Source organism: Paramormyrops kingsleyae, chromosome 7 (genome assembly GCF_048594095.1).
Source record: "Paramormyrops kingsleyae isolate MSU_618 chromosome 7, PKINGS_0.4, whole genome shotgun sequence".
Lineage (NCBI taxonomy): Eukaryota > Metazoa > Chordata > Actinopteri > Osteoglossiformes > Mormyridae > Paramormyrops > Paramormyrops kingsleyae.
In genome coordinates this window covers 16620500-16646508 of record NC_132803.1, presented here as the reverse complement: position 1 = coordinate 16646508, position 26009 = coordinate 16620500, and the positions used below count along the sequence as shown (strand labels likewise).

Below are 26009 nucleotides of genomic sequence, written 5' to 3'. Positions count from 1 at the left end.
TCATTTACAGCAGAATGACAAAAAAAACAATGCAGGCACATGAGCTTCCACAAACAAGATTTATTGTGGAAATTTTAAATTATTATTTTTAATAGTAGTTCCCTTTACATCAAATGCATTTTGGGGTATTGCACACAAATATCAGAAAAGCAGTACATAATACTTTCACTTGAAACTAACCTCTACATTAGATATGATTGGGAAAAGGATAGGAAAGATGCAAGATTACAAGACATATACCATACACAGCTGCAGACAAACACTAACAATCACCCAGGAAGAAAGAGGATAGCGTAAGATGATCCTCCCACTGCAGGCCAAAACTGGTGTTTTCAGTTTGTAAATGGTGAGACAACTGGAAGTTCATGCTTGTGTTTAAAGGGACTGCATCAGGTTGAGTGTACTGGTGAAAGAGAGAAAACTGGTAATATTATTATTCTTAGTTTTACCCTTTGAATTTTTTATGCAATGGGTGCCGACATACCTGTGAGCATTCATACCGCAGGCCATCAACTATTAATAAGCCTAAAGTTCTGTGTGTGGTGTGGTTATGTGTGAAATGTTTTAACTTAAATGTCTTTACTTACACTACTATTTTGATTTTCTCATGTCGTCATCATTTTAAATAAAGGAAAAGTAAATATTCTAAATCTTTAGGAATATTCATTGGAGCACACTAACCCTGACTGATGCAATTAATTTCTTATCTGAAGAAATTATTTTCCACATGTAAAACACCTTGCTGGTTTATGTGATTGTACCCCACACTGCCTCACGATGAAAGTAATGATGGTGACATTCTGAATCTACACAGGGCAGAATATTAATTTATTATTACTATTTTTCACAGAGAATATCTTCCGTGTTCTGTTGGCAGAACAACTTCCTAAAAATGAAAAGTTCAGTGTATATGCAGATTTCTTAAAACCATTCACCCTGCCACAAAGTTATTTATAATTATAGTACAGTAAAAAAAATCAAATTCTAAGTGAAGTATTACGTTTCATGTACCAAACAAATGTTCCACAACCTAGCAGGCTTCTTCTTCTTAGATACCAATTCAGGAATACAGTTCTAATAGTCAACAGGCCAAAAAAAATGTTCATTTTGCTGAAATTTTTTTTAAAATTTGTCACCATTTAAAAAATATTCACTATTAGAAATGAATGAGCAAATCAGACATTGGACTATGAATGAAGCTGCAGGACATTTCAGGTCTCTAATTCATCAATTTGTCCTGCTTATTCAGCTATGGAAAACAATTTAAATTAACTTGAAGCCTAATGAAAAGCAGCTGAACTGGTCATAAATGAAAGAAGTAATACTGCAAACATAGGCTAATCAACAAAAACACCAAACAGATATAAAACCCTCTGGCATTTTCAATGAATTAAGCTTCCTGCTTTCCTGCAGAAAGACTGCTGAATATTTGAATATTTTGTAAATAGCCTAAGAAATACTAATTATTCCAAATAACTCAACTCACAACTAGAAACTTAAAACTGAATATTAGCAACTCCGCTAATTAATTCTGCTACCAACTTCAAGAAGTCATATATATATATACATATATGATAAACATTAAGGGCACCTGTGGCTGAATATTTGTAATCAAATATTTCAAATTTACCACATATACATTACCTGTTTGATTACTCACTGAATTGTGTTTTTCAATTTATTTGTAAGATGGACCAAAGTAGGAGTATACACATGCAGAGCTGCTCTAGATTTTGCGTGTTATGGTGTTGTAATGGTACTAGTTTTTGTCTCAGACACATGCTGTATCTCAGAATAAGTTCATTATCACATTCTACATTCAACTTTTCTAAGGCATAAAGAGATGGGCATACTCTTAACCTTTGGTGTATACCTAAGGTCAGACTTCAGTATTAACTAATGTGTCTATCAGAGCATTATAAGATATTAGGATAGACAGGCATAGCTGACAGTATTTTGGTTACATTTCACTCAACACGGTCACCTTCCTCCACTATCCAAACAGTCTTCAGTTCTATTTTGATGTTTAATAAGCATTACTACTGAGCATGTAGTTTGCTTCAGAATGAATGACATCAAGTGGTAACAACATTGTTGGAACTGCATTAACTGAGAATGTGATTCTTTGACAGGAGTGTAGATGTAACAGCATTGCACATTATATTTGTCCAAGAATGCATCAAAGCATGTAGTCTTTTGGTGGAATTCTTTAAAAAGAATTAATAAACACATCCCAATCATTTGCCTTTAAATGTGATTCCAAATATTCAAACATTTTTTAAATATTAAAATTTGTAATATTTTAATGATACGTCTTTATGTCAGTAACTTATTTAGCATTTGGCTACATTTGTTTATTTTATCATTTTTATTGTGTATTGTTCAGTTTTGTATTTGTTTACATTGAGTTATTTAGCAATGATAATTTCCAAACAAAAGCAAAGCATTCTGGTCAGTGCAACAAGGGCACCACAATTACAGCTCAATCTTGCAGGCAGGGAAGGATTCATCTTGCATGACTACAGTGCTGCTGCTAGCCAGCACCATGATGTTGAGATCCTGCTGCTTCTCATGGGTCTGCTGGTACCACTCCCTCATAACCTCTGAGTCATGGGTAGGAATCAGGGTGACCTGCCATTGGAAAAAAATCCATTATTATATGTTACTCTAGGTGACATTTTCAGTAAAACAAAGCAAAACAAAAAATAACATGGTTACATGGAATAAACCTTCACACATTCAAGGTGCGTTTCTATTTATTTATTTGATTATGATTTTGATTGAGGTCTCAGTGATTTCTATGTATGAAAAGCAACATACAACTGTGAAAGGAGGGTCCCCAGTACAACTGAGGGTAAAGGCCTTGCTCAAGGGCCTAGTAGTATAATCACTCAATCAATCAGAGTATTTGGTCCAGCAACTTTCTTTTCCAATCAAGGGCACGGATACCATCCCTCTATATGCTTAAGTTTCCTATGTCAAGGTCAAGAACTTTCGTGATTGAGAGGCATTTGCCATACCTGCATATTATTGTCCCACTGAGATTTGCCTTCCAGAAGGGAGTCCAAAACAGCTTTGCTAGGTTCTTGTGCTGCCTGGTCATTACCGCTGACGACGTAGTAAGATGAGCGCACTCGTTTGAAAAATTCAGCATCAACATTCTTGGCACTGCAGTGGTTGGGGATGTATACCAAATCCAGGTACACTGGGGGACAGTTCGGTGTAGAAATTCCTCCAGAAGATTTACCACTGACTGAGGATTACATACAAAAAAATGATAATTCAATTAATAACATATATATTCAATTCAATTCAATTAACATATATATATATATATATATGCAACTTCATATTTAGTGATATGGTAATGTCCTGGTAACCAAATACATATTCCACTGTAAAAAGAAAATGAAAACCAAAAATACACAGTTAACATAAAAGTTCAATTAACCAGAGTGCAAAAGTAACAAAAATTTACAATTTACACAAAAACTGTAATGCAAGACCTGTAGCTTTATAATGAGGTAACTCACAATTGCAAAAAGTGAATGTAATTGTTAAATAGGATTACCTGACAAAGCACTTTTTGTACCCCTTGAGGCAGAAGTATTTGTTGCATTTTTGGCATCTTTATCCTCTCTGACCTTAACATCATCACTGACATGTGCCTTGGGTCCTGTGCGATCCTTTTTGGGAGATGCAGTCTTCAAAGCTTTATCTAATGAATCCCGGGTGGCATTCAGCTTTGTGCTCCCACTCTTCCTCGCTGGTGAGGAGGCTTTAGATTTACTTACAATTTTTTTCTTCTTGGTCTTTTCACTGCCCTCTTTCTTAGGGGATTTTAGTTTTTGGCTTGGCTCTACTGGTATGGCATCTGGATCTACCATACAGACATCGGGATGAGGTGGCGATGGAGCAGCATCTCGGACGGCGACTGGCGGGGGATCTGCATGCCTGTATGTGAGAGTTCTGTCCGTGGGAAGAGTTTCAGAATCATCTTCGGAGTCAATATTTGCATCAGCAGTAATGGAAGGACATTCTTCAGTCCCCGGAGGTACATCAGAATCAGTCTGAGAAGGAGCGGATTCACTCACGGAGGTTGGTGGTGTTTCATCGCATTGCTTGGCATGAAGCTTCCCACCAGGAGGGGGAGCTCCTCCTCCAGACTTAGTCAAAGGTTTTTCATCTTCCTGAATAGTTCCTTCATTTATGAAGTATTCAAGAGGATTTGGGTTAATGAAGGATGGGGACAATTCAGTCTTAGGGTGACGGTATTCACAGGAGGTGACCAAGCATAAATCGACATCTGTTCTAGATTGTGGAGAAAGCTTATTTTTTGAGATATCTAGTTCTCTTGATCCACCAGCACACTTCTCACTTTCGACTTTACTACAGAGTTCCTCATTTTGAACTGAGCTAGATTCAAACCCATGTGTGTAAGATTCCGATGTGGATTTCGGAGAAGTACTACATTTACTCTGATTGTCATAAAATGGTGGTGAATATATAGGGGATAGAACTTTAGGACTTACAGGGGATTTACGTTCTTCACATTTAAATGGATTAGTCTCTCGTGCAAAAGGAAGTGTTTCTGTTTTCTGTGTAGAGCAAGAATAACTGGATATTGAAGAAGTAGCTACATCCATGCTGAAAGGAGATGATGTGTCAAGCCATTTAATATCATCAACTTTAAACTGTCCTTCATGGATTTCAGAACCCCTAACACAAGACAATGTATCAGTAGATATTGGTGAACTAGCTTTAGGACTTGGAGTCTTCTCTTGCTTCTGTGTAGAGTCCACATCATCAACCGACACATGTCCTGAAGCAATAGGACCTCCAGAAACTGGTGATGAATCAGAAGAAAGTGGAGAATGGGTAACAGATGACATTCTGGGAGTGACAGATGACTTATTCTGTTCTTGGGGAGTTTCTTCTACTTTCAAAATCAAACTTTCTGGACATACAGAACTGCTGGTTTCACATGGGGCCACCTGAGTGTGACCTGAGGAACCCATAAGGAACTCCTCTTTCACAGGAGAGGATGTCTGGGAAGGTGTGTTAACAGATGGAGTAGACTGTGAGCCATCTGAAGGTGAGGCTGCAGCCGGATGGGACAAATCAGCTTCTTTGAAATGAAGAGCTTGTTCTGTTGTAGACTTGCATTGTCCTACAAATCTTTGGTCAACTACATCAGAAGGGCTACAATCGACTTCAGTTGGGCCATTTTCTGTGATGTGTTGGTTGACTCCTGCTGTTGGATATTCTGGAGACTGTTTGCTAAAGTCTAAGGCTAATGATTGATCAGGAGATTCTTGACCAAATTCCACTGACATGGTTGACTGCTCTGGTGATTTTTGGTCTTGAACAGGTGTCCTTGATTTTGCTGTCTTGGGTGAAAAATCAGGAGAAATTGACATTGGTCTAGGGCTATCATCCTTTGATGGAGAGATCTCAGTTTCTTGAAAAGCTGTTGGAGTTTGAACCACAGATACAGAGAGGGAGTCATCTACCTCTGTTGAGTGAGGGGAACCAACCTCTGCATGCAGTGATGGAGAGACATCATCTGTTGTTGGCTCAGGAAATGAACTAGTGGCTAAAGAAGCTGTCGAGGCAGATGCAATATGGGAAAATGTATCCTCTGCTACAACTTCATCAACTGGAGTAGCTGACTTATCAGATGTAGTTCCTTCGGAAATAGACATTTTACTTTCCTCTTTTATTCCTCCAATAGGTATAGCATCTCCTAAAGTTGGTGACATTTCTTTGGAGGCTTTCATCAGTTGATTATCTTTTTCCTGTGAAGTACTTTCGGTAATGCATTGTTCTTTATTTTGTGCTGTTTTAATGTTTTCTGTAGGTTCATTTTTAACTGTTCTTTCAATAGATATGATTGAGGGACCAGCACCTATGGGACTTAAAGCCTGAGGAGACATCTTATCATCATGTCTTATCTCCCCTGGTGACTGGGGTATATTAAATACTGCCTTTTCATCTACACCAGCACCCGACACTTCTGACAATTCAGCTCCCGGTTGTGTTGGGCTAGGTAGAGTACACAGCAGCTTCTCAGTTGGAGATGCACTATCAACAAGAGGTTTATCCATAGGACTCGTTTTGCTGGGTGAATCATCTTTGTCGCTTGTAACCTCAACAATAACTGGACCATCCATTTTCACATCAGTATCATTTTCCAGTGCACAAGATTTTTCATCTACAGGTGATTGATAATAAGGTGTATGACCAGGACTCCCAGGAGCAGACTGTGAGGAAGAGGCACCTTCTAATGTCTTATCATCTGGGCTAATTGATGGCTCTGCCACATCACTTGGTATCCCTGAAAGAGTTGTGCCTAATTCAATTGGTGGTGCAATAGCAGTCGGCGTTAAATCAAAATTCACACTTCGATCGCTGGTTGGAGTCTTTATAACTGGTGAATGTGCAGCAGCAGTAAGTTTTGTTGTATCAAGAGTAAACTGATTTGGATTTCCCAGTGCTGATCTATACCCTCCCTCTTTCTCTGTTTTAATCCTGAGTTCACCTTCAAACTCCTTGCAAGATTTGTCCTCCTCTAACAACGATGGGGGTGATATTGTTGAAGCTGATGCCTGATAATCTTTCCCTTCTGTAGCATCACTTTTCGATTGGTCAGATTCTGGACTGTCCTGAAGTTGAGAAAGTTTTTCTATATCAAGGTCAACTGATGATATGACTACCCCATATTTAAATTCTTGGGAGGGAGACTCAGTTTCATCATTAGTGGTCTCATCACTCAAAATATCTCTTGGTGTTGACATATCATCCATTGGTGTCGGCACACTGGAAATCTCAATGGTGGACTGGGTGTAACCAGATGTGGCTGTATACTCCTCTGGGGGCTCATCTCGATTTTCTTCATCAGATGCTACTTCACTCTCAGACCCTACAGGAAGAGTTTCACCATCAAATGAAACATGCTCAGTTGAAGGATACTGAGGAATTGACATTTTTAGAGTGGTGGAAACTGGGGTCTTTTGCAACATCTCATCCATTTCTCCTATTTCTGCGTCTTTTTCATGACACAGTTTATCATAATGTAACTCATATTCCATACCTGTAATATTTTCATCTTTAGTTTCCCCTTCTTTTTCAGATATAGCTACATCTTCACCTGCTTCTTCCTTATTTGGAGATACCTCGTCTTCACTGTGTTTTGCATGATCATGACTGTCTCTCCTTTCTTCCTGAACTTGCTGCTCATCTACTTCTTCAGTCTCTCCCTTTTCGTCATAATCTCCAGCTTCTGAGGACTCCTCCAGCCCTGTGCCCTCGTCATCAAATTTCTCATTAGTATCAACATGCATTTTTATTTTAGGCTCCAGTTCATCTGGGGTCTCTCCACTCTCTCCTTCTGGCTCAGTTGTTGTTATTCCCTCATCCAAGGATTCTGCACGTTCATCTGCTTCTGGTGATTCTTTGCAGAGAACAATTTCTTCATGTTTTATTACCTCAGTTGACTCTGGCTGGAGAGATGCTCTCTGATCCTGCTCTGTAGTCTGCTCTGCTTTGAGCTCCTCAAAGTCTTTTGTGAGGTCCTCTGGCGAGGACATTAATGACCTCTCCGCTTCAAGAGTTTCAGCAACTCGATCAGTTGTGGCTTCCTCAACTGAAGGTGGAGGCACAACTGGAACTGTGGGTTCGCTTGGCTTAGTCTCCTTTTTGCTGGTTTTCATTTTTCCCTTTTCTTTGGGTCTTCCTGTGGTCACAGTATCCTTCTTTGAAACATCATCCTTCTTCTGAGTTTTTGGTTTTAGCACTGACTTTTTGGCATCTGCTGTCACAGATGAAGTCTTCTTCACATCTTTTGACAGCTTTTTTACATCTTTCTTCATCTCTTTCTCCTCTTTCTTTATCTCTTTCCTTTCTTCTTTTTTAGCATCCTTTGCAGGAGAATCCTGTTTGATATCACTTTTACTCTCCTTCTTAACCTCTTTCTTCTGCTCCCCCTTCTTCACCTTCTCATCCTTCTTAGACTTTATATCTTTTACCTTTTCTTCCTTTTTAGGCTGTATAACCTCATCTTTAACCACACCCTTCTTAGCTTCCTTTTCCTCAGCTTTCTTTTCAGAAATTTTTGTAGTTTCTTTTTTAAGTACCTTTTCCTTGGGCGTTTTTGGCTTAATTTCAGATTTCTTTTTCTCTGGTATTTCTGGTGTCTGCTCTGGTTTTACCTTGGTATCTATCTGCGTTTTCGCCTTTTCTTTTTTCACAGGTTTTTCTTTCTTCTCAGATTTGTGGATCTTTTCTTGTACTGCCGCAGTCTCGACTGCTTTCTCTGGAGCCTCTTCTTTAGCTTCTTTTCTAACACCTCGACTTGAAGAAGGCCTTGAAATTGACTTAAGACTTTCTTTGCTGTCAGTTTTGTGTTTCAGTTTTGCTTGCTTCAGTGATGGTGCCAAGTTCGAAGATAACTCCTTTTGAGTGACTACAGGTTGCTTCAGGAAATCTAAGTGTTTGAGTTTTTCCAAGCCTTCGAGAATACTATGCTGCGTAGCATTTCCAGGAAATAAAACACGCACTATCTTTTCTGTGGGGGTGGCTGGGTGCCATACTATCAATGAAGAAATAGAGGTCAGATAGGAAACTGGGATCTCAGACTCCATTCCATTTGGAAGCAACACTGATGCATTGTCTTTCTCACTACCTGTCCATTGTTTCATGAAATATTGCAGTTCTTTGCTGTTTTTAGCTGGGTTAAGCACATACATCTCCAACTTGCCAACACCCATTTTCTGAAATAGTATTATAGGCTCTATTGTATTCCCAACAGGTCTGTGCAGAGGCTCAGGCTTTAATGATAGCTTATTCAAGTATTGTAGGGTGAGACTTGCCTCTTCAATATTTCGTCTGACCCTGTAGTTGGGTTCTGGGTTTTCAAGGTTTTCAGGAACATTTAGGAACACAACACCCAGATCAGGCGAAATTAGATTTTTCATCCAGTCACTGTTAGCTGTGGAACCCTGAGACTGTTCTTCCTCTAGCTCTGCAATTTTCCGCTGAAGCATGCTATTAATGCCTGGCAGGTTATCATCTCCAATGTGCGTCAGCAAAATGGAGTCCACCCGGTCCAAGTGTCGGACCAGCTTCCAGAAACAGGATTTACGATCGGAACCACCGTTGATTAGCATGTTGAACCCATTGACGGCGAACAAGGCGGAGTCTCCCCGCCCGCCAGGGAAAATGTAGCAGCATGGCTTTGACAGCTTTAGGAATCCGCCTGAGGTTGGTGGCTCCAGCATATCAAATGGTGATGAAATCTCCACAGACTCAGACAAGTACTCCGTAAATTCAGAGAGGCCTTCCATTTCTGGGAGTATCAGAGGAGAGTTCAGCTTCATATTAATGAAATCTTGCAGATTGTGTTTGTCCAGGTTTGAGTTTTTCCAGTCACCTTCTTCAGGGCCAAATAAGGTCAGACTGGCTTTATTCGCTGGATGTGTGGTGCTTAGGAGCTCACCAATCTGTTCCGGAGAAAGAGTTATATCTCAAGAAATTATGTTTTTTTACATATTCCAATAACAATATGCTTTGAAATGTATAAATCATGAGTATATCAAGAAAAAAATCCCAGTTGTTTTAGCCAGTCATTACTTAATTATGATGCAAAAGTGCCAGAACCCAATGAATAAATAATAATACTGGAATCTTCAAGAGCCACAACTCACCTCTTGGTCAGTGAAAATGTCTATGAAGTTCAGAAAAGAGAATGAGCCAGACTGAAGAATGAGCTCGCCTGTGTTTTCGAAACATTGTCCTGATAGTACCAGCAGCTTGTGCCTGGCAGCATCAGAGATCATCAATCGTACCTAGACAGAAAGAGAGGGGACTCTTTAAAAGATGACATTCCAAAAACTAAAGAAAGAGGAGCTCAATGGAAGAAGTTTGGGAAGTTACTGGACAGTATCCAATCCTATTACCTAAGTATACACTTGAGTAACCTTAGATATGACACAAACACATTACTTTAATTGCTTAAATTTAATTTTCTGTCATTACATTTTTTATCGCTGAGTACCGAGGGCACTTTCGAAAATTTTGTCCACTCGCACACAATATGCATAACAGTTTCTGTTTGGCCGAGTAAAACTCAGACTGATCTACTTGTCTGTGCACCCAGAAATATAGCAAATTGCAGTTATATCAGACCCATTAGAGAATTAGCTTGGCCTCTTTGCAGGCATTGACCGCTCCGGGCATCACGCCAGTGCCCAAGTCGCAATACTGTGTGATATAATTAACAGCCAGTGCTGCAACAGACTAGATGAGGACAGAGGAAGATATCAGAGGATCTGATTTAACTATGTTATTGAAATTGTACAGGTTTTTGGGCCTTTGAAATCCAGAGTATGGATACTGTTGAGAGCTGCTTGACTGTGATGAAAAGAAAGATACTATTAAACAAAATGTACTTTAACTGTAAAAATATCCCTGTAAACATATATGGTATAAGTTATAAACAGCACTCTGCAGAAGTCTAAGGCTGTCAAAGAAAATTATTTTAAAGTTATCTTTATGTTGGTATAAGACTATGATTTTGCGTCTGTCCAAGTGTGTCAGCTTAAGCCATTTAAAAACCTCTTTGAAAGTCACCCCAGTATTTGCGGCAACTATCCAAACATACCATGTTTGACTAATCAATACCTCGTCAAATTATTTAACTCATTAATGTAATTCATGAAGTGAGCTGGTGGTGAAATTTGATAAATGCATGAAATGACTCAGGAGAGGTTTGAGGATCAGTGTTCTTATTGCATTCCAACATGATATCAGTAACTTTTTGGAGAACAGAAGAAAATTATTATTATTTTTTATCGTGTTGCTGCTTGTTCGCATGTATTCTAATGTTAATTTTTTTTTTTTATTGAGCAAATATATACTTACTACCCCGGTAGGTCTTAACATTTTCTTTGACAACCTTTTTACACAGTACTGTATGTATAAAAATGTATATTTCATATTATATACATTATAGTAAAAATTTAACGTGATATGTATATGTAAAGGAAAAGAACTGTGCTGGATATAAGTCAGCTAATTTCACTAAAACAAAACCACTTTGATAATAATCCACATATTGTCTGTTTTAGCTTTAGTTAAAAACGTAATGCTGTTGCATTGACAATATTATGTATAAGTATGCTTTTCGAGAATGAGTCAGTTCATCTCAGATAAAAGGTTACCTCAGTGCTGACAGCTTCATCCGAAGGATTGATTAACACCACTGTTTCTAGGACATTGCTTTTATGATGGAGTATCTTCTGACCTTTAACAGAGAAAAGGGAAACACTGGAGTTAGCTATTAACAGTTATACAACATCAGCTTTTACAGCAGATCTATGTGTTTGCTGAGTCTTAACACCTTAACACCTCCCTCTGTGAATGGATACGTCCTGAAAATAAGATTCCAAAGTCCACACTGGCACCACCAACACCACCACAAGCACTGGCGCTCTCCAGTGCTGTGAGCTGCACACATGACTGACTCACGACTGCACTGCCAAGTGCAGCTCAAACCACATCAGCCAGTTTGCTGATGATACAGCCGTGGTCACCAGCCAAATCAGCACACAGTGGAGATGGCGAGGCTGGTGGGCTGCTGCACAAGCAGCAGTCTGACTGACTTCAGTAGATGCCCTGCTGATCCTCTCTCCATCAACAGTCCCACTGCATGGACAGTGAGAAACGCCATATTTCTTGCTCTGTACATCACAGATGGCCTCATCCAGTCCCTCAACACCCCTGTTCTAGCCAGGAGAGCACAGCAGCGCCTCAGTTTCTCATGAGGACTGAGAAGAGCAAAGCCTTGCTCCCCGACCAATGTTCTACAGGGGTTCCACAGAGGGTGCCCTTACCAGCTGGCTGGCATGAGAACCGCAATGTCTCAGACCAGCACATACTGAAATCAGACCAAGGCAACATCGGCGTCTCTCTCCTGTTTGTGCAGGTGGCATCCACCAGGCCTCCAGCCTACAGGACAACCTTCTGCCGCCCATCCCAAGCCCTCCTCCCTCCCCTGCCATCTGGAAAAACATACTGCAGTATTTGGACTAGCATTATTCGACCAGCTCCTCCATATTGTGCATCCGCCATAAAAGGTGAGACTTTGCATTTAAAAAACAACTTAATTACAGCTACAACATGGTTATTACAATGTGGTAAAAACCTTTGGCTGCTCAACGACCTTCCAACCATTAACATTGTCACATTGTGACAATTACATTGTCAGAAAAAAGTACCAATTTGTACCATTGAGGGTACAATTACTTGTCACTGGGGTTGTTCCCTCAAGGCTCTGCCAATTGTATCCTAACTGTAGGTAAATGTACCTTTTAAGGTACAGAAATAGACTCTGAGGAACATTTTTATACCATTGGGGGTATATTAGTGTAGTTTGTACCCCGGACAACAAAACTGTACTGGGGCTGCACCCTTTCTTTCTGAGAGTGGACTTAAGTGGTACGTTCCACCTAAACCATGCATAGTTTGCAATTTATCATGGTGGCTATGCATTCTCATACAAGCTGTTTATATTTTTAGCTGTATTGTTACTGGAATAACACTGTAAGGAGGCAGAACGATGACAAAGGGCCCAATTTTCATGTTGCCATAGTGTGTAATTACCAGCTCTTAGCTGGGAGGGTGCTTATTAATAAAGCCCAGATAATCTTGATGATACTGATAGCCCTCGCAGGGGTACTTGCTCAGTGGGTTGAGAATAGAGACACAAGAAGCAAGAAATTTGTGGGCCCCTATGTCTTCATTTCGATGGCTTAGGATGTGTCACTTTCAGTTTCTTTGTTTCAGTGTTTTCACATCCAAATACATTAAAAGACCTCGTCCCTGATTCAAGTTACCTGATTTTGTATTTTGCCAGTATCGCACCCTTATGCCTGACCTCGCATCCCAGAATAATGTGAAATCATTTACATTTACTCACAACCTAAAGTGAATAATTATAAGTGTCATATTTCTCTTTTTCCTTAGCTACAAAAACATTGTGTAGTTATATCAAGAATATGCTGCTATAATTCCCGGTAACATTCTGTCAGGACAGCTAGTTAATTTTATTTAAATAAGAGCAATACGTGTTTACAAATGCAATCCTGATTCTATAAAATGGTAAAAGGAAGTTTCCAAACACATACACATCATTACTGTACTGACTCGCTATAGTCAAGCTGGGTGATACAAAGGCCTTAGACTGATTCATTTCAGCGAAGAAATCCCTTTAATCCTTGGCATTCAAAACATGAATGGCACCAGCGTGGTCAAGAAAATCGCTGGACTAGCGTTAACCTAGGCCCTAAACCTTAAGGCAATCCTAACCCTAACCCTAAACCTTAAGGCAATCCTAACCCTAAACCTTAAGGCAATCCTAACGCTTAACCTAACCCTAAACCTTAAGGCAATCCTAACGCTTACCCTAACCCTAACCCTAAACCTTAAGGCAATCCTAACCCTAACCCTAACCCTAAACCTTAAGGCAATCCTAACGCTTACCCTAACCCTAAACCTTAAGGCAATCCTAACGCTTACCCTAACCCTAAACCTTAAGGCAATCCTAACGCTTACCCTAACCCTAAACCTTAAGGCAATCCTAACGCTTACCCTAACCCTAAACCTTAAGGCAATCCTAACGCTTACCCTAACCCTAAACCTTAAGGCAATCCTAACGCTTACCCTAAACCGTAAGGCAATACTAACCCGACCCCTATGGCAAAAAAAAATTATATTTTCAGGTTCAGCTGTTCTGGCTATACTCCAGGACAGGTTCAGGAAAATGAAGTCAGTATAAGTAAGACAGAAATATAAAATATAAATCTGTGCAGATTCCTCGTGCAGGAACTTTCTGAGAGCATATACAGCTGAATTTTGCAAAGTCTAATTTTAATTTTTCTATTTTCCATCTACTGCGATTTTCCTCTCACCACAGAGTATTTATATATTAAAAAGTTACATCACAATCTTCACTGCCGCTCGACCAAGGCCAGTGGAAATTTTTGTTGGCACATCTTGCTACTGTTAGGGACATGACAATAGACAAATAACAATTACAGACTGAGAATAAATACAAAACACAAAATAAACAATGGAGATGAGTAAATGCACGGCATGTAATAAATATGACATAAGTATAAATAATTCTCTGTGATTATTTTTGAATTGATTGAAACATGCTCATCTGTAAACACGTTTGCTCTGGTAACTCTCATTATCGGAACAAAAGCAAGTTTGATGGTGTGGTATATTTTCATTCATTTTTCATGTTAATTAATTATAGGACCATAACCCTTATCCCTTCAGGGCATTCCCCTGGGAGTATAGCCCCCCCCCCTTTTAATATAGCAAATAAAAAATCTGAATATTAATTTGCTAACACATTTGACTTTTTTGCTAACACTAAACATATAAATGTAACAAAACCAGAATGTTTACATGATCTGTTGGGCAGATACCAAAGTATATTAAAATGGGGAAGTTATCAATCACATGGAATATGTATTTCCAAGGACAACTACACCATTAGAAACCATAATCAATCCTTTATAGAAAGCTTTTCGCTAATTAGCAATTTTCAGATTGAGACAAAAACAAATAGAAGACGTGTGGACAGATTTTTCAGACAGACCGGAATTTTGGGCCTGTAATTTTATACCTCTTTATGTAATTTTATGACTATAATATCATTATATGACACCCTTGAGTTAATCTCATTATATATTAGCTGAAAATGATAAATTAACTCATCGTCACAAGTACTGACACTTAAATAGCTCAAATGCCATTGTGCATGCATTAAAGTCATACATTATTACATCATCTTCACATTAAACTTAATACAGCCTACCTTAATACAGGTCTGGCATGAGACTTAGTATGCAATACGATATGGTAGAATTCAGTGAATTTGAATTTAGTAATGTAACATTGATTCCTGGAACACAATAGTAAACATTCTAAATATATACCTGCTAACAAAGGACAAGCCAGAACCTGTAAGAAGTTGATACAATGTCTTGTTGTTTGGATAAGATATAAAGTGTGTTATAAAAGCAGCAACAAAATATAAGTTGTTACAAAACTTGCATATTAATGGTGGTGTTACAGACATTCCACCTCTCCCGAAAGTTCTGGAAGTCGCCTGAAAATGATACCGGCCCCGTAGCACCTGTGTCCCAGAAATGTCGTTCCACTATTTAGCAGCGAAAAAATTTGCCAGCAAAAAGTTCTGCAAATTTTGTAAGTTTAATACCAGCACAAAAAAAATACAGAAAATCTTGTCTTGGATCTACCTTTAGATTAAGGAAAACGACCTAAACCTTTTTCTTGGGCATCCTGTCTAACAGCAGGGTCCAATTACCTGGGTTCAGAGTTTGTGAAGCACACATGGGGAAATGAGCTAATTTCCATCTGCTACAATATGAACTCCAAGCCAACCACTTCTCAGATGCCTCAACACCCCACAGCGGTATGACAGCAGAGTAACCACGGCTTACCGCTGCTTGGCCCTAACCCAAGCCTGAACCTGACAGCAATCTAATTTTAAGTGATTTTACCACAAATATCAGAATAATATCAACCTTAGTCCGTAAAAACGGCCAATCTCATTACACAGCCTAGATTGATTTTACTTGACACATAATAAGTGAATAGTATATTCAATGGATGTTAATGAACAAATCTTATGATCAGTTTAACAGGTATTATGAGAAATCATCATGTCATGTGTACTGGGTTCATTTAGCACTAGAAATGGCACAATATCATTTTATTCTGGTCTAATCCGGACACTAAAAATTTTGAGCATCTGATTTGAGATACTGATATCAATCTGATTTTTTTTCCACTTTATCAACTACTAAGCATTCAATGGGGTATTTGTATCAAAACTTTTAAATTAATACGGCAAATTGTCTGCATTTAGTGCTGAAGTGGCATTGTTGGCGTATGCTAGGAACAGGAAAACACAATTGTCATGTTTCTGAAACAAAAGCTACGCCGCTACACTACAGGAGAAGAACTCCACAGCCGACATGATTTACACATGATTTTCTTTGTTTTATTCAGTGACAAAATACAAAATATACAATGGAGCGCAGAAAAAAACATTTAAGTAGCAGTTAACCAAACTTTAGAAAAAATATGTCTGTAGACATCTTGTTCGTATCAATTTTACTGTGCTCAGACTGATTTTACTGTGCTCAGACTGATTTTACTGTGCTCAGATTTTTTTTCTGTGCTCAGAAAAATCAGTACTAGCCTGATATAAGACTCACAGGCAGAACGGCTAGCCATCATGCAGCCTCACTTCTGTTCACGGTACATCGCACTAAGGCTACAAGCATTTTCACGATTTTTCAGGCTCGGCCTCTCAAGTAGGTTCCTTACACCCCCCTGATATCCGATCCAGAATTTTTTGTCTGTTCGGCCCGATACCAATAGTGGGTATCAGATCAGTGCCATCTCTAGTTTGCACACATCATTCTTAATATATGGTTTGAATCAGTCCTACTGCAGTCTGAATGATAGCGTAACCCATAATGCATTGGGAGATATTCATCCTGGAAGCCAAAAGAGCACAGCAGCACCTCTTCTGCACAAACACGTTTATGTTCCTTACATCAACATTTTTGTGAGTACAAGCATACCACAAATAATTAGTGGTACTATTTTACACACTGTAGTAACAATAGTGTTATAAATTGCATAGGTCAAAGCTAAGGATGTTGAATGTGCTTCTCTATGTATGATTGATTGTTCTTTGTCACCAGTGCAGGAGGCCTGGATATCCTAAGGTGAGCAGGGCGCCCCGTGACATGATAATGGATGCTGTCCCATTTGTCAGACTGAATCTATAATGATGTCTGCTCACCAGTCTCAGTAAAGAGGTTTTCTGGTTTCTACTAAAAAGGTCACTTTCCAAACCAGTAAAACTTGATGCCAATGTATGGCTTACAGCATGAAGCAGCTGGTGTGAGGGTCAGTGTCCATCTGTCCCCTCCCACTGTGACCTTACCCTATTTGTCCAGCAGTCATTGCTGGTCATGCTGCCTTTCCCCCTCTCTGTCATTTAGTCCATCTCTGTTCTATGTGTTCAGTCCCTGTTTGGCCGGCAGGTGTTGCTGGCCATCCCATTCCTCCTCTGTCTTAGTCCTTAGTCCCTAGTGTGTCTTCCCTGCTCCCAGGACCACTGTGTAATTCAGTGGGCTGAGCGTATGGCTTGGAGATAGTTAACCCTCTAGTTGTGGGTTCATCTGCTTATTTAACTTTATCAGTTTTGTTACCCAATGTTTCTTGATTTCTGTTTTCTCAGTAATAGGTTGCCCGGCTGTTTTTCTGTTCACTTCATACTTGTTTGTATTATTGGTTCTGTAAATCCTACTGGATTCCCTGAGTGTTGGTTAGTGTATACCCAACCGAAAATGATGTAACCAAACAGCACATCATGAATATGTGTTCCATTACAGCCCTACACCCATTTTAATAATGAAATCACTGAACATCAAGTACATGCACAACTCACTAGCCACTTTATTAGGAACACCATTACATCTGCTTGTTTGTGCAAATATCTAATTATTCAGTGTAATCTACGTTGCTCAGTGCAGAAAATGCCACAGACATATGTCAAGAGCTTCAGTTAATGGTCAGATCAAATATCAGAATGGGGAAAAATGTGATCTAAGTGATTTGGCATGGTTGTTGGTGCCAGATTGGGTGGTCTGAGTATTTTAGACACTGCTGATTGCCTGGGATTTTTACACACAGCATTGTCTAGATTTTATGCAGAATGAACCAATGTGTGAAAAACAAAATTTCTATGGGCAAAAATGCCTAATTGATACATTTCAGATGAGGGTTGAAGCCCACAGTAACTCAAACAACTACTATTTACCACAGAAAAGCATTTATAAATGCACAACAAGTGGAGCCTTAAGGTGGATGGGCTGTGACAGCAGGAGACCACATTGGGTTCCACTTCTGTCAAATAAGCAGAGGAAATTGAGGCTGCAGTGTGCAAAGGCCCACTGAGTTTGGGAAAATGCTGCCAGGTCTGATGAATCTCTATTCTTGTTGTGATAGTAGGTTCAAAAATTGGAATATATAGCATGAATCCATGGACTCAGCCTGCCTTATGTCAACAGATCAGACAGGTACCGATGGTGGTGATGTAATGATGTGGGGAATGTTTCTAGTGTTGCTGCTGACCATGTGCAGCTCTTCATGACCTTAGTTCACCCATCTTCTAATGGCTACTTCCAGCAGGACAATGTGCCATATCATAAAGCATCTCAAACTGGTTCCATGAGCATGACAATGAGTTCATTGTACTTCAGAATGCAATAAGAGCACCTTCAGGATGTGGGAGAAATGTGCAGCTGACAAACCTGCAGCAATAACACAGTGCGATCATGGCAACATCGACCACAATCCCTAAGGAATGCTTCTGAAATTCAGGAATTCAAGCCGTTCTGGGAGCAAAGGGAGGGCCTACCCAGTATTAGGAATGGTGTTCCTAATAAAGTGGCCAGCGAGTGCATTTTATATATGCAAAATATATTGCTAAAGACACAAATCGCTAAAAGTTAAATTAATAAGTAAAATTTATGTTGTTGGTTTTATGCAGTAGGAATACAGTTTATGCATTGTATAAATATGCATATTTGTGTCTTTGGCACATAGTATATCACACATTTTAATCACTGCATCCAATGAATGCTTTGTCGTTTAATTATTTAACAGATACACAAGGTGTTAGGAGTTAGGATTGGAAAGTTGCCGATTAGAATCACATGGCTGGCAGAGTGAAGTCACTATTGGGTCCTTGAGAAAGACCCTTAACCCCAGGGCCAATGGGTGACCCTACTCTCAGATACCCAATTGTATGTCTTTTTGGGCAATGGCATATGCTGAATAAATTCATTAAATGTATTAAATGGCAGTGGTGGCTTAATGGTTAGGGAAGCACACTCATAATCGGAAGATTGCAGGTTCAAATCCTCAACCAGGAAGACACCACTGAGGTACCCTGAGCAAGGTACTGTCCCCAAGCACTGCTCCCCGGGCGCCGAATTAACTGCCCCCTGCTATGTCACGAAAGTCACATATATGGGTTAAATGCAGAGGACATATTTCGTTGTTGTGCACTGGGTGCTGTGGTGTGTCAACAATGACAAATAATCACAAAAATAAATAAATGTACACATGGTTGTTTAAGTACCATACCCTCAACCCAAACCCTGGCTGAATCTGGAAAAACAAACACACACAACTCTGTTAGACCACTAACCTACCTTAATAAGAGCCGGAGAATTAAAAAGCTGGCCATTTTGGAACAGTACAGTCTAACATACTGAGTTTCAGCAGCCAGACTCAAATAATAGGAAGTGCTCAGCAACCACCCTGTGACCTGCATCAGAAGATTGTAGCGAGTCTAGGTCACATTCAGATCAAGCTGACTTGCTCTCCAGACCTAGATAATGGGAAAATCTGACAGAATATTCATGCACATTTATAGACAGTTCAGGTTCAGTGGTACAACAGCATCCTCCCAGGACTTCATCCTATATTCTAGCTGTTTAATAAACAAAGCACATGTAATTGTTAAATTAAGCATGTGAAAGAAATGATATAAAGAACAAAGGTAACACTTTAATTGAAGGGGCCCAAGTAACTTAATTACCAAGACAAAGCAGATATGACTGCAGAAGTCCTAAAATGACCCACTTTCTGTAAGCTTTTTTCTGTGGCTCACACCAGTTACAATTTGCAATGTTTTTATTATCCTTGCAGATATAAACATAACCAAATATTCAGGAAATGTGTTCAAATCAGATCAGATATAAAGATCTTTTATTATTTTTCTATTCAGTTTTTGTTGTTAGTAATTTTACATTCCAGCAATGAATAACATATTATTTTACATTTTTGCATTTTTTGATTTAAAAAATATGGCAGAGGTACAACTCATAATTTTTGTTGAAATACTGAAACCTTTTACAATATATGGGAAGAATTCTAAATTTATTTTAAAAATGTATACCAAACAATACACAGCAACAGTCCAACTTAATTTCAAAAGTGTGTGGATTTTATTACAAATGTCATTTCATCATATGACAGGAGGATGTGATTGCTTTCACTTTTAAAAAATCATGAAGTGTTTTAGATGGTCTTTTCTGACACATCACACGATTGGACTAGAGTCAGATTTGAAAACAAAGAGACCCCAGAACAGATGGAAAAACAAAACCTGTTTCCTGTTCTGTGGCCTCGCATTTTTTGTCCATCTACATCCAACCATCCACAAGGAGTTTAGCTCTCTGTTCCCAGAAACCACAGTGGGTACTGAAAGGAGATCATCATTAGACTACAGGTATCCTAATCCCTCTAATTACTGTGGTGGCTGGCTGAGCAAGTACTGTAAATTAATAATCAGAATGCAAGCCTTTATGTAAATGGCCTCGAAACAGAAGAAAATTCAGGATTCTGATACTTAGTAGTTATGTATAGTTAGCCTATACAAATTACAGAAGCATATATCCTTGTTTTCAGTAACAGCTGAAGTGAAAGAAATATGTACCATATTTGAACATATTTACCCTTAATGTTTAGTTTCCATTATAATGTTCCATAAATGCTTCTGAACCTTTATAATGGCACCATGGCAATTTTAGAGTATTAGTAACAGTAACAACTATAACAGTAAGGGCAACAGTATCTATTGGAACAAAAAATGATTTCTCACAATATCACATTAAAGCACAGTATCAGCAAATGTGTTTAACACACTACAGGCAGTTCCCTGGTTAAGAGCGTCTGCCGTATGGATAACTCGTGCATACGATCGGACAGCCATAAAGCCTATTACAACAAAAATCTGAGATAAATGCAATGGTTCATAATAACCAACAAACGCACATTGCGCAGCTACAGTGGTTCAGAAGCTCAAGGTAAAGTACAATACAGTATGTAGCTGCTTTTATTACTACTCTATTATCCTTATTATTATTAGGGATTGGATCTCGTTTGTAAACTGGGGACTGCCTTTATAAGATTAAAAGAAGCTGTAACACTCATTTCTCAAAAAATATGTGCATTATATTCAGTTGTAGCTCACAGACCATTTCTGAAAGGCCTGGGCAAATTTGTACGATGGCTACCTTACATTATGGCAACCAGATACGGTTCACACTGTGAACGGCACAGTGACGAGGCACAAGCAGAACCAGGAATAAACCAGGCGGGAAAACGTCCGCATTGCAGACAGCGCAAGCCTCAGTGTTTTTTATCGAAATGGCGATTTTTGTCTGCCAGCAGCCTGAAGGCAAAGCGGGACTCAGCCACAAAGTACCGCTGCCGCTCAATCATTTCAGCTCGGGAGCATTTAAGGACAAAGGGAGCCAACGAGATCTGCAAAAATGAACACCCTCCTTTCACGCTGATATCAAATAACAGCAACAACAAAGAAACGGACAGGATTTTTAGAGGCTTCTGGCGTGGGCAAATTCATGTGGAAATATTGATGAACACTCCTTTGAAGTGAAATCAACGAGACAATCACTAGCAGAAGGTCTGGTTTCCATTTACAGTTGTCTCTGCTAGGCAAAGTTGGACAGGCTTAAGACGTGTTATCCAAAACTAAACTAAGTCTGCTACAGAGACATGTAACTAGATATGTGATGATGCAGAATCCTATTGTTAAATATATGAATACTGCCTCTGGCAAAATCAAAATCCTTAAATTAACATTTGACCCTTTCTCCTTGAGGTGCCTCTGTTACTCATCTTCAGTACACGCTTGATTAGGCATATCTTTAGTGCAAAGACAGGCTGTGCTGCCGGTTCTTCATATGAACACTAGTGATGCAGAAAAAATGTGGCAGACTTAGTGGTCACCTTCCCGTACATGCAGTAGCAAGGATAATACCGTGCAAAAAAGAGTTGATCTGGTTAATGAACAGATATGATTAACAACAAACAATCACAGAACTGCTGTAATGCATGAGTATCTCTGTGTGGATAACCTTAAATCTTAGTTTCATAAAATGTACATAGAAAAATACGACATGGCTTGTTTAAACAGGAGATGTGAAAGTTTTATATCATACAGGAGGTAAAAATCACAGTGACAAGTTTCTACGACACCAATAACAGCATGAAACAAAAAACATTACAGCAAGAAGATTTAACATGCTAGTATGTACTTGATTTTGTTATACATTTCATCCAAGGATTCAGTAGAAACACATTTCAAGTGGTTTATTCTCCATCATTAAACTGCTTTTCACTAAAATGTTAACTCATAATATGTGCAAGAAGAGCATTCGGAAATTTGTAGCAATGGTGAACATATAGTCCATGTTTAGGTGCATTGCCAGTTTATCGAGAAGCTCTGCTCAGAATGGACACTGTCACCACAGTCAAGGGGAGGTAGAATTTACACAATGGAGATTTTCATTAATGTATCACACTAAATAAAAAGCCACATAATGAAAAATTAAGTAGTATTAATATGAAAGCAACTATACCTCGAACATCAGGGGAAAATCGTGCTGAGTGCCGAGACACGAAAAGCTTGAGTTCCTGGTCCAAGTTGCAGTCGATGAGATTTGTGTCCCAGGAGCGGATTCCTGTGAATTAAAGAAAATTACATTCTAAACCAATAATAATAATCAAACCTCTGCACAAATATTTCTTACATCAATTGACAACCCTTTATGCTTTAATGGGACAGCTAATGTGCAAGCCTTGAACTTTCTTCCAAACCTTTATCTTGATAGACTTACCCACAATTATTTTTCTCAAGAATCCTTCTCAAACACTGATTCAAAATTGCAATACTGAGTCCTGATGAGTATGGGTTTGCTTGTAATTTTCATGAGTTCTCTCATGATAAACTGCATTAGTTGCTTATTTACTGGGATCCTGTCCAGGGAGTACACCCCCCTGCGCCCCCCCCCCCCCCCCCCATGATTCTGACCAGGGTAAATGCATCATAGCATCTTGGTCAATGCTGTAATGTAATATGCGGTACATTTTATTACAAATGACAGTTGCAAAGGCAAAAAAGTGAGTAAGAAAGGAAAAAGACATGCTGCACTTTCCAGCCAGTTTTCCTCTATGCATCCCACTCTGTTAAGGATCCAGCAGTAAATTTCCTATTTATTTATTTGTTTTTTAGGTTTTGTTGTTAAGAAGACCTTTGCATGCTACTTGAGCACATATACTCTGGTAAATCAGTATGGTGACAGAATTGCTCTGATAAAGCTGTGCTCTGAAAATAGACATATAAATAAAATTGCTCTTAAGTAGAGAACCAGGGATGACAAATGCCAGATGTGTTAAGAATGGGGCAGCACTCCTTCTAAATGGCCATGATGATATATAGTAAAAATGACTAAAGTATGACTAAAACTACTGAGTACTTTCCTTTCATTTACCAAGAGATAATAAGACTCTTAAATACTGCAGCAGCTGCAATAAAGAAAGATTACATCCAGGTCAAAAACGCGTAACTTTATGTGCTACACAGTGAACCAATTCGTCCAAAACCAATGGCTGAAGTCACAATTATGCAGTTTTATCTCAGAAACACGGGCGGGGTGCACTGCATGGGGGTACAGTGGTCATCACTGTCACCTCACACCTCTGGGACCTGCGTTTGAGTCTCCGCCTGGGTTCCATGTGTGTGGAGTTTGCATGTTCTCCCCGTGTCATCGTGGGGTTTCCTCCGGGTACTCCGGTTTCCCCCACAGTCCAATAACATGCTGAGGCTAAGTGGGGTTGCCGAATTGCCCATAGGTGTGTGTGTGTGTGTGTGTGTGAGTGAGTGAATGGTGTGTGAGAGTGTCTTGTGATGGGTTGGTGCCCCATCCTGAGTTGCTCCCTGCTTTGCACCCATAGGCTCTGGACCCCCCATGACCCTGAACAGGATAAGCAGTTTCAGAAGATGGATGTTAGAAACACAACAGCATTATTGCTATTCTGGTAGCTTACATTTTAATTGAAACAGCTAGACAGAAGAAATGGAATGTCTCTATAGTTACAAATATATAGTATACAAATGTTATTTGGGATTCACTATACAATATTCAACAATATTTAAAAGACAAAAACTACATAAGTGCACTCTAAACGATTTATTTATTTAAAAACATTATCTTGCATATTCTAAACAAATCTTATATTCTGACTGATTCTGTAACATTTCGATCCTGACTCAGCAATACCATTCATGCATCTTCATAAAAATCATGTCATCAGCTTAGCTACAAAGGAGGATGCGGTGTGCTGTCGCTTGTGCTCTCTACACAGAAAATCGCCCTCATACAGGTATCGTTTCTAATGGCAGCTGGTTCAGATCGGGTGAGAAAAGCGAAGTGTCTTTGGCTGCGACGCCCGCTCAGGAACAAGGTCCGCCACGACTTTCCGTAGGGACCGCAGTGCGGACTGGCCACGCCCACATGCCGGTAAGGGATGAGGGAACCTGGGATGCATCTTTGTTGCTAAGAGGATTTTGTTCGCTTAATAAAACTGATATTATAAGATAATTAATTGTATTCAGAAATACAAAATGTATATTGTATAATGGGATTCATAAACATTATGATTGTGTAGTTAGCTACAATACAAAATATCTTAGAAAAAACAAAGTTAACTGTGAAAACGTAATCATTATTTGTATAAAATGTACATGTCTTAATCTTTTATTTCCGCGTGAGAGACCACCATGACTCGTCTGACAGAATTAGCCTAGAATGGAGTGTGTGTGTGTGTGTGTGTGTGTGGGGGGGGGGGGGGGGGGTAATCACCGACAGAACAAAGAATTGCTGAAAAACAAATAACGCTTTTATGAAGACCTGCGTGAGGTGATCCATCCATGCATAACAATGCTAAGATCTTTGTACTCAACTTATGTTATTGACGCATCAGATGTAAGATGCTGAATCATGGCGAACACCATAAATAAAACTTTGCCGCATAAATAAGTGCAGTAACCTTATAACAAGAATCGGTCGCCTTGACTTTGCGTTTCTTCCACAGATTACAAAATAAAATACTCATTGCCGTAACTACGATGGATAGAAGGATATGAAAATCCGTGACATTTTTACGATTTGTGGTGCCCAAAGATTTGCAGTTATGTGAAGGGAAGGGCGGTGCCGTAGGTTTCCATCATTAGATAAAAATAGCGATAAAACCTTTATGAAATAAAGTTTCCTATAGGCAGCATTTTGTTTAGAAAAAAAATGTATTTAAAGTTCGTCGCAATGGTTACAGCGATTTCTGAAACAATTACCGTTGAGAATATTTGTTTGAATTAATACATGTACCAGACATAAAGCACATTAAAGAATATTGTAATCTGTCCGATGACTTTTAAAGAAAATAACGCGCTCCTCCTTACCCTTTTCTATGTCCGCAATGGCACATTTCAGATGTTCCTCTGAAACGGTTTCTCCAATAACAACAAGAAGGTAAAATTTGTTGTCGAGAAATCTGTGCGAGAAACTGGAAGATGGGGGAGAGTCCATGGCTTTGCTGCTGCAGGAAGGCTCTATGTCTGCCGACTCCACTAGCGTCGCCATCATCAGCACCTACAAAACCAAGCGGCTGCCACCAGACGTACAGTCGGTTTGGGGAGGAGTGGATCTATTTATACCCCTAGACACAGTGTCATGACTAGGAGCCGGGGAGGAGAGGACCCTCACCGGTGCCCTTTCTCTCAGCTGATGTCATCCGTAGCGAACACCCCCCGGAAGCAAAAAGCCGGACAGTGAGTAAGGTGCAAATGTTTTGTTCCCCAATTACACTCAGTGGCCACTTTATTTGGTACCCCAATGTAGTTCCGGTTAGGATCCTAGTATCGACACATCTCTTGTCTCCAGAGCTATTGCACTGAGTTGTTACTTCTGCACCAGTAACCTTCTCGTTAGTTTTAACGAGTTTGGACAAAACCTCCCGAC

The 26009-nt window shown here is 39.4% G+C and overlaps 1 protein-coding gene across 1 annotated transcript; it reads right to left on the bottom strand.

The window, feature by feature from the left end:
• Positions 1–40: 40 nt before the first annotated feature.
• Positions 41–25798, bottom strand: map1b (microtubule-associated protein 1B). The gene is made up of 7 exons (XM_023823331.2): positions 25451–25798; positions 22572–22673; positions 11220–11302; positions 9705–9845; positions 3572–9500; positions 3021–3253; positions 41–2631 (listed from the first exon to the last, which is right to left on the bottom strand). The coding sequence occupies exons 1-7, from the start codon at positions 25632–25634 to the stop codon at positions 2476–2478; spliced, it is 6828 nt and encodes a 2275-aa protein (XP_023679099.1). The 5' UTR covers positions 25635–25798; the 3' UTR covers positions 41–2475.
• Between the last annotated feature and the right edge of the window lie 211 nt (positions 25799–26009).